At 46.6% G+C, this 12,308-nt stretch overlaps 1 protein-coding gene across 1 annotated transcript in view; it reads right to left on the minus strand.

The window, feature by feature from the left end:
- Window positions 1–285: 285 nt before the first annotated feature.
- The window catches only part of goe (gone early), a 284,648-nt gene continuing 272,625 nt past the window's right edge, over window positions 286–12,308 (minus strand). The window contains exon 13 of the mRNA XM_065228890.1: window positions 286–1,754. Coding sequence (XP_065084962.1) covers window positions 1,610–1,754 — 145 coding nt within the window. The 3' untranslated portion in view covers window positions 286–1,609. The remainder of the gene's footprint in view (window positions 1,755–12,308) is intronic.

Below are 12,308 nucleotides of genomic sequence, written 5' to 3' on the forward strand. Positions count from 1 at the left end.
TTACATACTAGGAATTATTTCGAACAAGATCAAGGATCTTTTAAGGAAAGATTCTAAATAATATTCTATAAATCTTGAAGCGATTCCAACAGATTTGGAGGGCTTCTAGTAACAGCTCGAGGAAAAACCGAATGATCCTGAGATCATTTAGTGGAAATTATGCAGGATAGTGAGGACATGTTTATTAAATGAGGTACAGAACACAGCTGGGTGTGAGTTGAATCACTCTGACCGCTGAGGCTTTCTTTTGGTTCTACAACGAACTGACTCTGCTAAAAAAAAACCTTAATTTACAAAAAGAACGTCAATATTTATTATCGTTTGTCCAATTCAAAGGCGGCGGAAGCTCTCCGCCCCGTTTGTCGCCATCGGGTTTCCTTCAACTCATTTCACTATACACTTTCTTTTTGTTAAATATCGCGCTTTGATCGCTACTAGTACTCATCTCGCTGTGCCGCCCTAGTGTCGTCTTAAATATATAAACTCAGCATCTTACATTGTCAACATTCTTCTGTTTCTCTTTTATTTGTCTGTCTGCCCGTTGTCGGCCTGGTTGGAATTCCCAATTCCAACTCGACGCGCAACGCAGGTTTTAAAATGTAACGTTTCTTATCTTGTTTTTTCAATTAAATCTTATTCGACCATCATCGTACATAAATCTCATCATATGTCAGCTTGTATGTGTGTATAAGTTTCAACGATTGTTCTGCGATTTTTTTTAGATTTATTTGTTCATTGCTTGCCCCCACTTGAGGGTAAGTGAGTTTCGTGGAATTTCTGCTGTGCTTATCTTAAATTATCATTAACTAAGTCATTCGGAAGTCCATTTGTTCAAACGGTATCTTGGCATGCGAACGGTTCGGTTTTCAACGCGGTCATCTTAAAAAAGTACCATTATTGATAAATTTGAATCGAACCTTTTCTTAATGTCTCACTGGTTTTATAAATAAAGCATCCATCTAAGGTGGAATAAACGCAATTTTAAAAGTGGTCAGACAACTAAAACCGCCTGTTCAAAGTCGGAAATTCAGATCAATCTTTAAATGGCAATTACCGCTGGAATAACTTCCAGATAGTTAGAAATACTTGAACACTGTTCAATTGAAACGTTGCCAAATTTTCGCTTCAAATCAATTTGAGAAATAACTGGGAAGTAACTAATACCTATCATTAGAATAACTTCAATCACCTTACCTTTTTTTTGTCACCTGTCATGCAATATCACTCGCTCCCATCTCAACCTGCTGGACTCTCGCGCTCAGAAGAATATACTATTCACATCAATTTTAGGAAAGATGATATCACCGCTTTTGCTTCCCTGCCCGGTGCTGCCGCTGCCGCTGTCGACGTGGCCACTTTTGCCACTACTACTACTACTACTGCTGCTGGTACTTCCGTAGGACGGTTGTGGTGGTTGCTGTTGCTGCTGAACCCCAGCGTGGTAGTAGTAGGGATTGGTGAAGGCCGGATCGTAGTACGAGGTGGGAAGTTGCTTCTGGCGCTTTAGGGTGCGCTGCTGCTGTTGCTGCATGTCTACAATGTCTACCATTGACGCTGGCGGTGGCGGCGGCAGCGGCGGTGGCAGAGCTTCTGGACGAGGCTGGGCTAATCAAAGAATGCGGCTGCAGTGACCGTTTTGTGCGTCACCACCGGTGGCGTCTCCGTTGGTGCTAAAACTGCTGCTACTACTACTGCTGCTACTGCACTCCAGGGTGGCGGATAGCAGCGGCACCTGGTGCCACAGGAGGGCGAATCTGGAAGGGGAAGATAGGGGGCAGAGTTAGATCAGAAGCGCTGTCGTTGAGGTTGTAAAATGTTTGGAATTCTGACGGAAGAGTTGGACCGGAACATTCGGGGTTTTGAACGTCCAGGTTCAGTGCAAAAAACATACAAGGTTCTGAAATCTCCCACAAGTCCTGAGGACTTTCAAAACGTCAAGACGGGCATTAGGACAAGTATAGTGAAATTGCAGAGTTAAATTACAACACTTCCGACAAGATCTTGTATTCCGGGAACGTGAAAAACATCTTCCAAGCCAGATGCCCAGGGAAGTCGAGAAATTTTCCAACCCGAAAAATTCCTAGACCGGACCGGGAATCGAACCCAACAACCTCCAGCATGGTCTTGCTTTGTTCAGATGAATATCAGAGAAAAATACCGAACTTCTACGATAAGTTCAAACGACATTTACACATAGAATTCAGATCTCCAAAGTCGGTAGAATTTTGCCGGGTTTTTGAACAGCTGAACAGGTCGATAGAATTTTCAAAGGACCGTTACATGTGATATATAAATAAAATTAACAAATTATATTTTTTTTATCATTAGATAGGGGTAACTCAACAAAGCCTGTTCGGAATAAATACACTAAATTTTGAATTTTTCACTAATTGTTAAACTTTTACCGAACAGTTAAGTAGTTCAAAGTTACCTACCCTATCCTGGATTAGTGTGTATGGTGCATCCAGATGACATCTTGAGAAAATCCTAGACACTTACATGGACTTACAGGGACCTCCAGAGAACGTCTTTTTGGTCTGGTTCAGAAAAAATCTAGGGCAAAGGTTTTGAACTCCTAGGTTTAGTCCATAAGACCTCCAGGGTCCAGAAAACTTCTACAAGTCCTGAAGGTTTCTAACGAACGACCATTAGGAGAAGTCGTCCAATTTAGGATATTAGAGCAAGATAACTCAACTAAGGCTCAGAAGAATCCAAAACTTCCAGGATAGGTTCAAACGGTCCCCAGGGCATGCCCAGAAGGCTTTCGTGGCAAACTCAAGGTACTTACAGAGACACACATGGTTCGATTCTGAAGAATACTACGGCGAAGGTGTTCAGCTTCCAGGTTCAGCCCAAAAGAACCTTCAGCGTCCAGAAAGCCTTTCACACCAAGACATCCAGGGGCTTTTAGGAGTTCAGACGGCTTCCCGTACAAGTTCAGTGGAATTCCAGCAGTAGAGCTTCACAATAAGATCTAAGAATTTACCCGTCAAATCAAGGATACCTACAGGGAAAGGCAAACTAATCGTCAAAGGAAATGCAGATACATTTTAGGGCAAATCCAAGCCACTATGGGAGCATTCATAAATGACGTAGCATTTTTGATAATTTTAGAACACCCCCTCCCCCATCGTAGCGTATTTTACCATACCTAATACATGATCGGTCACAACTTCTGAAACACCCTCTCCTCCCCCTCAAATGCTATGTCATTTGTGTATGGTCCCTAACAGGGATTATACATCTATATTAAGGAGGATTTCAAGGGCTAGTGTTCAACACTTGTTAGGCAAATTGAGTCAGAAATCTGCTAGGACAACCTTCAAGGCAAGCCAAGATAATTTCAATTTCAAGAAGTTAAGTTCAGAACGCTTCTACTACAATACCATCAAACTTTCACGGCAGTGTATTTACGGGAAGGAATTTTTCTGGAGACAATTTTTCTAGCTCTTCATTTGACCAACCTTGAACTATTGCCCTCCTTTAACCCTTTCAGTCCCCATTTTTTCTAAAGCATATTTTAAGGAATTACGAACGCTTTTTGATAGATATAAAGGCAATTTAAGTACAAATACCTAAAGAACGTGTAAGTTATTCTGCAGTTCATATAAAATAACTTACCAAGATCAACCATGACTTATACAAGGCCCTTAGTAACGAATCATCTCCAAACAAGTTCATGTAGATTATGAACATCAGTAACGTTTCTCAATGACGGCACCTGTCCAAACATGTTCATTGAGTTTTTGTGCATCACTTATAATCTATTTTGAGAGTTCGTTGGATGTTGGATGTTGGTGTTTGAGATCGAAGAAACGCCCCCTAACCAGCATCTTCGATAAGGAAAACTCCTCCGTACGTTTAACACCGACCAGCAATTTATACCTGACAAGCGAACCGGACAGCAACAACGATCGACTTGAAGAGTAGGAAAGTGTAGTACCCCCTTCACTCTCACTGGAGAGAGCGCAGCAGGCCGGAGGACCCATCCGGGACGTCTTACCCCAACCCGTTGATGGAGAATCCCCCTCTGCGGTCGATTATGAAGCGATAGAACAATATACCACCTACCCTACCATAATACCACCTCGTTTTTTACCCACAACAATCGAAAATTCGCCAGCCAATACAAGCGTTTTTGATAACCCCGTCTCACAACAACGTTTGGATAACAATGATGACCTACGCACGAATACTGACAACGAAGGTAATCGGTTTGGAAGTGAGGAAAGTGAAGTACTCCTTCCAACGCAAGTACAGCAGGCTGAAGGAACCATCCGGGACGTCTTTCTCCACCCCGTTGATGGTGAATTCACCGCTGTTGCCGATGGAAACTACGACACCACCACGACACTGGAAACTTGGGATAGACGGCAGGGGGAAGGTGTATCCCTTCTTTGCCCTGGCCGCCGCCCTACACGAGCAACCAAAATCAACAGCACCCCGTCACTCTCTTCACTCCGAGCTCTTCCATGGATTTCAACGGCTGACAGCACCATAGCAAGCAACGATACTACACAAAGTCTTTCCCCAGTGTCGGCTGTTGCCGGCAATTTGGGAAGAAATCGTGTAGTAGTTTCGGCAACGGTTGACACTGTGGGGCAAGACGTCCCACAGGTAAGTCCCATCACGATACAACCGCGAAAAGGTACTGCCGTGCCCAATATCTTTACAGATCATGTTACATCCCCACCAGAGCTATATCCCGGAGAAAGTCCTTCAAGTACTCGTCGAGCAAATATTACACAAAGTGCTTCCCCAGTGCCGGCTGTTGTCGGTATTGGAAAAACTAGTGTAATGGTTTCGACGGCAGCCGGCACTGTGGGGCCAAGCGTCCCACAGGCAAGTTCTGAATCGATAGAGTTACCAGCACCGATTACTGCGGCACCTTGCACTTTTACAGGCGACCGACACCGACACGAAGACCATCGATATCCTCATCGTCGTCCATCACACGGTGGCTGCTTCGCATTTCAGTGGAATATTCGTGGGCTCAGGGGCAACATCAGCGAACTGAAACTCCTCATAGCTGAACTCAAACCCTGCATCATCGCACTCCAGGAGACCAAGGTGAATCAGACTGTCGCACCACCAGACTACTTCGGCAAGAACTACACGCTACTGTTGGAATCCAATAACACGCACTACTGGCAACACGGGGTTGGTCTTGCTGTCCGAGAAGGCATACCTTTCGAGCGACTGCAAGTAGACACCTCCTTACACCTCGTCGCTGTGCGCATCCACACACCGATTCAGATAACTGTAGTCTCTATCTACGTCCCGCCGAGCTCAACACAGTGTCAGGATGCGTTGAGTGATCTACTCGACCGACTGGAAGGTCCTATCATGTTTCTGGGGGATTTCAACGCTCATCATCTAGCATGGGGATCACAAACAGTGAACGCACTCGGCCGTTTGATCTCCGAAGCTACTTTGGACAAGCGGCTGGTAATTCTGAACAATGGCTCACCCACTCGTATCGACCCGGCCACAGGCAACACCTCTGCAATCGATTTGACCTTCTGCTCCGAGAGTGTGGCTCGCAGATTCACGTGGCGAACCCTACCGAACACGCACAATAGTGACCATTTCCCGATAACAGTTTCTATTCCTGGGTGGTCATCCTCACAAACGACGCGGCGGAAATGGTTGTACGATCGCGCTGATTGGTCGTTATATGAACGTATCACCGCAGAAACCATCCGGCCAGATGTTGAATGGAACGTAGACAGCTTCACGGAGAAGATAATTGCAGCAGCAACTCGTGCCATACCGCAAACCAGCGGCCGTATGGGGCCTAAAGCGGTTCCATGGTGGTGCCCTGAAGCGAAGGCGGCGATTAGACATCGACGAAAGTGTCTTCGATCTCTGCGGCGGCTGCAGACATCTGATCCTGATCAACCCGCTGCATTGGCGAGGTTTCAGGAAACCAGAGCTGTAGCACGGAAGGTGATAAATGAAGCAAAAGAACGTTCGTGGGAGAAGTTCGTGGCCAAAATTGCACCAAGCAGCACAACAACCGAACTGTGGCGAACGGTGAACACGCTACGTGGCAGCCGACAACAACGTACCGTCGCATTCAAGCGATCGGATGGCTTCACCGATGACCTCGAAGAAACTGCGGAAGCGCTAGCCAGTTTTTACAGCGATAGATCAGCGACCTCCAGTTACCCTACTTCTTTTCAGAAGACTAAGGCAGCAGCTGAAAGAGAGTCCATAGATGTTTCGCCAAACTCGGACGACGTGTACAACAGCGACATTACCCTAAGCGAACTTCTGTGGGCTCTCGAGAAAGGGCGAGCTGCCTCGACAGGACCCGACATGATAGGGTACTCAATGCTTAGACGTCTACCTTTGTCCGTGAAGATGACACTGCTAGAGCTGCTCAACCGTATCTGGCGTAGTGGAGAGTTTCCCACCAGCTGGCGAAATGCAATCGTGGTGCCCATTTCGAAGCCAAACTGCCTCGATACCGGACCCGCTGCGTTCCGTCCAATCTCGCTCACCAGCTTCATGGCGAAGCTGATCACCGAGCTAGAGTCGAGCGGGCGACTCGACAAACGACAGCACGCTTTCCGTGCCGGGCGAGGCACCGACACGTACTTTTCCGAGCTCGAGAGAACGCTTCCAAGCACAGACGAGCACTGTCTGATAGCATCCCTGGACCTGTCGAAGGCTTACGACACCACCTGGCGGCGCGGCATAATCCGCACTATGAGGTCATGGAGAATACGTGGTCGGATGCTGAACATGATGAAAAGCTTCCTCTCGGAGCGAACGATCCAGGTATCCGTTGGGGGGCATATGTCTCGCCAGTATCCGTTGGAAAACGGAGTTCCGCAGGGCTCTGTCCTGTCAGTGACGCTGTTCCTCATCGCGATGCAGCCCATCTTCCGAGTAGTGCCCAACGGAGTCTTCATTCTTTTGTACGCGGACGATATCCTCTTAGCAGTGCGAGGTGCTAAAACTGAAGGCTTACACCGAAAACTACAGGCCGCCGTCAAAGCCATCAACAAATGGACGAAAAGCGTTGGTTTCACTGTGTCGGCAACAAAGTCACATGTCTTCTACTGCAGTCGCACGACGGGATCCCGTGCGGAATATCTCTAACGAGGGAACTCCCGTGCCGAAGACCAACCGGCTGAGGATTTTAGGTGTAACCATGGACCGAACGTTAACCTTCAAACCTCACTGCAATATGGTTAAGAAAGCATGCGAATCTCGGTTACGGATTTTACAGATGATCGGTGCAAAACTTCCACGTGGCAATCGGACTTCTCTGCTGCAAGTTGGGTCAGCCATAGTTACTGCGAAGCTGCTCTACGGGATTGGACTTGTTAGTCGAGGAGGGCCAGCAACCTTGCAGACTCTCGCTCCTGCCTACAACAAAATGGTTCGCTTCACTTTCGGAGCATTCGTGACTAGCCCGATTAACTCGGTGATGGCCGAAGCTGGGACTCTACCCTTCGAACTGCTAGCAGCACAGACCACAGTACGCATTGCCATCCGAATGCTCGCAAAGAATCCAAACATCAGCACTCTACCTCTGATTACACACGCTTTAAATCGCCTCCAAGAATTAACCGGTTCAACGCTTCCTGCTGTCGGTTCACTCGTGAGGCAGAGCAATCGCTTGTGGCACGCACGAAAACCGACGATAGTGTGGGATGTGAAAAGCATACGCGCTGGAGACCCACCGGAGAAAGTTCGTCCAGTTGTTCGACAATTACTGGGGACCCGCTTCCGTAGTTAAACCATCGTCTACACGGACGGCTCCAAGTGTGAAGACACGGTAGGAGCTGCATTCTTCAACAAAAGGGCTATCTAGGACCTACAGTCTTCCGAAGGAATGTAGTGTTTTCTCTGCGGAGGCCTACGCTATTAAAATGGCCGCCACCATCCCTAATGTTCAAAATGAGTTGGATATTCTCACGGACTCCGCAAGCTGCCTACTGGCTTTGGAGGCTGGAACTTCCCGGCACCCTTGGGTGCAGGAAGTAGAGAGAATCGTGCAAAGCAAAATCATCCGTTTCTGCTAGATCCCAGGACACGCTGGCATCAGGGGAAACTCTGAAGCTGACCGACTAGCCAATGAGGCTAGAAGACAACCAGCCATCGACGTACCGATTCCAAGCGAGGATGCGATAAAAGCGGTGAAACATGTGATACGTGGCAGTGGTTTAGCACAACAGAATCGAAGCTGAGGGAGGTGAAATTCGACACGCACAGATGGACAGAACGAGGAAGTTCAGGAAGTCTGAGAATCGGCCATACGCGATTAACCCACACGTTTCTTCTGAAGAAGGAAGCCCCACCGGTGTGTGAATGTTGTGGCACGTTGTTGGATGTAAAGCACATCATTCTTGAGTGCTGGAAATACGTCGAAGAGAGAACGAAAAATGACATCAGCACCAGTCTACGTGAAGCTCTGGAAAACACGGAAGAAAGAACAACACGAATGCTTAATTTCCTACATGAAACAGATTTGTACAAAAAGCTCTAGAATAACAAATTACAAGAACTTTAGAATAAAAAATTGCACAGGTGAAAGAAAGATTAAGCAACACGAAGTAGAAGACTAGAAAAACAAATTAAAAGAACTGTAGAATAACAAATTACACAGGTAAAGATGGTAGAAAGATGAAGAAATTCGTGAAGAAAAGCGAAGTAGGAGAGTAGTATAAAGTGAAGCGAAGGAGAAAAGTAATTGTTTGGAAGCAAAGAAGAAAAGAAGAGAGAAGCAAATGAATTGTAGCACTTACACTAACAAAAACATTTGCACACCATACACAATACACCAAACAACAAATCGAACGGAATGTCCTTAACAAACAAAAAGTACCAAATCAACCTTGACTGATACAAGGCTCTTAGTTACGAAACAACTCTAAACAGGTTCATAGAGATTATGCACATCATTTACGTTTCAATTCCAGATGATCTAGGTTCACCAAATTGTCCTGGAGTTCAGATTACTTGATCTCCTGGATCAATCAAGGCATGCACGATGTCCTCAGCGATAACACATACCCAAACATGTCCACGACGCGACTGGACAGTTACATACTGACCCTATTGACCTGCTGAAACGATCAACTTCTTCAAATTTCGACGTAAAACCAGCCATCAACATTTGGGCTCAACGTCAACTCCGAGACATCAAAATAAGTGATGCTCAAAAACACTATGAACTTGATTGTGTCGTCATTGAGGACTTCGTGCAGGCCTTGAGTGATCCTGTAGATCAAGTTGTATGACTATTTCGTAACTAAGGACAATGCATCAATCTTTGTTGATCTGGTAGGATCATTTGATCGAAACTCCTGGATAATTTGATGAACCCTGAGCATCCTATATACCTCAAAATGGATTATAAACTATACACAAAAACTCTACGAACATATGTTTGGATAGGTGAGGACATCGCAGGTTGATAAAATAGATGATATATGCTGAACTCCTTGACAATTTGCATGCTTAGCAAGCGACATCTCTCAGCATACGGAAGCAAGTTTCGGATCTCTCCAAGGCAGTTGCCTCAATGCTCGACGAATGAATGTGTTTTGAATACGTTCTATTCCAATGCTCCAGGAAAGTTGGCAAGGAATCCAAACAACAGATGCAGTCTCAAGAATCGGGCGCACAAGTGAACAATACAGTGCCTTACAGTACGGATCCGAAAAATCTCTTGAGATTCTTGATATGAACCCAAGCTGACGATTTGCCTTAGCGACTACCATTGAACGATGTAAGTCAAACGTTAGCTTAGAGGTCGCTTACTTGTTCTATTCTTTCGAGTACAAATCCATCAATTGAGTAATCGAATTCGATTGGCGTCTTTGTGCGGTGAAATGACATGACTACACATTTTAATATACTGAGGGAGAGCTTGTTTAAGTGGCACCAGTCAACAAATTGGTCCTTGGAGCAGATGTCAATCTTCGACGTCCGTCCAAACGGGAAGCGAACGTCCTGTGTGGTTTATCAAACAGCCGTTGAAAGTCGAAGACGTTGGAAGACAAATGGAAGGTGGCCCAAGAAGTTCATCTGTGTACACGCTGCTTGTATCCGCATGTTAAATGGCCGTGCAAAGCATCAAATTGCGGGGTCAACGGTTGTCAACAACGCCATCACCGATTGCTCAATCCGGGCGATCCACGAGGCGAGGCAAAGCAGACGGTTCGACTCCGGTTTCTGGCGTACTCTCCGTTCATCCGTATTGTCCCTGTAGTTCTTCACGCTAATGGTCGATCGGTTCAAACCTTCGCTTTCCTGGATGGTGGTTTCGATTACACTTTAATGGAGCGGTCTTTGGCAGAGCGACTTCGCCACTGTGTATGCAGTGGACTAACAGGGTCAAGCGTGTCGGAGAATAATCTCAGCAAATTCAGCTGAATATTTCTGGAGTTACCACAGGCAAGCAGTTTACCCTACACAAAGTTCAAATCATGGACGGACTTGAACTACCGCTGTAGACTGTGTGCATTTTGAAGAGCTGAGAAGCAAATATCCTTACATGAGAGGTTTACCTGTTCGAAGCTACAACGACGCTGATACAGATATCCTGATAGGTTTGGACAACACAAGGTTGAAGACAACGCTAAAGTTGCGGAAGGGGCGTGAACACGAGCCAGTAGTCACCAAAACTAGGCTACTAGGCTAGGGTTCTATATGGTCACTCTGGAAATGATGTCAGTAGTTTATCGCAGCGAGTTCTTCATATTCATACCAAGACCCAAGACAACGACGTGACAACTCTTCACTAGTTTCTTCTCTATGGGGAGCGTTGGGGTTTCGGTGACACAACGTTGAGTTTCGCAACAGCAGGTCCATGGCCGAACAGAGACTGAAGTGTTTAGAACGTCGTCTTCATAAATCACCAACCTTGTACGACAACGTTAGGCAGCAAATCGTGGACTAAGTATCCAAGGGCTACGCACACAAGGCAACTCCACGGGAACTGGATGAGATGGATCCGAAGCGGACGTGGTTTCTACCTCTGGGTGTCGTAGTGAATCCCAAAAAGCTCGATAAAGTCAAGGTCGTCTGGGATGCCACTGCATCGGTGGAAGACGTTTCCTTGAACTCCGTTCTTCTAAAAGGACCTGACCCGTTGACATCGTTGCAAGCAGTCTTATGCCGTTATCGACAGAAGGAAACCGCCATCAGCGGAGGCATAGTGGAAATGTTCCATCAAGTACTCACCAGACTCCAAAGATCGTACAGCTCAGTGGTTTCTGTGGCGGGACAGTCCATCCGATCCGTTTTAAGTATACGTCATGGACGTCGCTATTTCTGGATCAACGTGTTCTCCTAGTTCAACGATGAATTTGTGAAGAACCTGATGAATGCGGAGGAGTATGCTTCGGAGTTCCCGAAGGCGTCGGAAGCGATAAAGAAAAATCACCATGTGGACCATTACCTTGAAAGCGTTAATTCTGTCGAAGAAGCAGTTCAGCTGGCATTGGACGTTAAGGAAGTGCACGGAAAAGCAGAATTCCTTATTCGGCATTGGATGTCGAACTCTCCAGAGGTGCTGCAGCGGATTGGGGAGAAGAACACGAAGTCGGTGAGGAGTTTCACCATGGACAAGGGTAGCAACCTGGAACGGGTATTGGGGATGGTGTGGCGACTACAAGAGGATGTCTTCGTATTATCGATTACTTTCCGGGAAGATCTGCAACGTCTAATGGATGGATCCGTTGTGCCGACCAAACGTCAACTCCTGAGCGTAGTCATTAGGGATGACCGCTCCCTTCGTAGTTCATGGAAAGACGATAGTTCAGGAAGCGTGGCGATCCGAAATTGGCTGGGATGAGCCGCTACCTGCAGATATCGTACCCCGATGGGAGCAGTATGTCAAATTACTTTGATGCTACTTTCCCAGCTACAGCGCTGGAGCACGTTTTCGTTGGTGCTAGCAGTACTGCATACGCCGCCGCAGCCTTCTTCCGGATAGTAGATGGTGGTAAAATACACTGCAGTCTCGTGACTGCAAAACCCTAGGTGGCGCCGATTAAGTTACTTTCAGTGCCAAGGTTAGAGCTAGAAGCAGCCGTAATTGGAACACGGCTTATGAAGTCCATCGTAGCAAACCACACGTGGCATGTCAAGCGCAAAGTATTGTGGAGCGATGCTTCAACGGTCTTGAACTGACGACTGTCAGAAATTCAGGATGAAACGGAGGTCAGCGATGGAAAGAAGGTGCCCACGAGGATGAACGTAGCCGACAAGGCCACCAAGTGGGGCATGGACCATGTTTCGACGAACAAAGCAAGTGGTTCAAGGCTCCAGAGTTTCTGTATAAC

This window comes from Ochlerotatus camptorhynchus, unplaced genomic scaffold (genome assembly GCF_037179485.1).
Source record: "Ochlerotatus camptorhynchus isolate MF236.1 unplaced genomic scaffold, CSIRO-AGI_Acam_v1.1 ptg000304l, whole genome shotgun sequence".
Lineage (NCBI taxonomy): Eukaryota > Metazoa > Arthropoda > Insecta > Diptera > Culicidae > Ochlerotatus > Ochlerotatus camptorhynchus.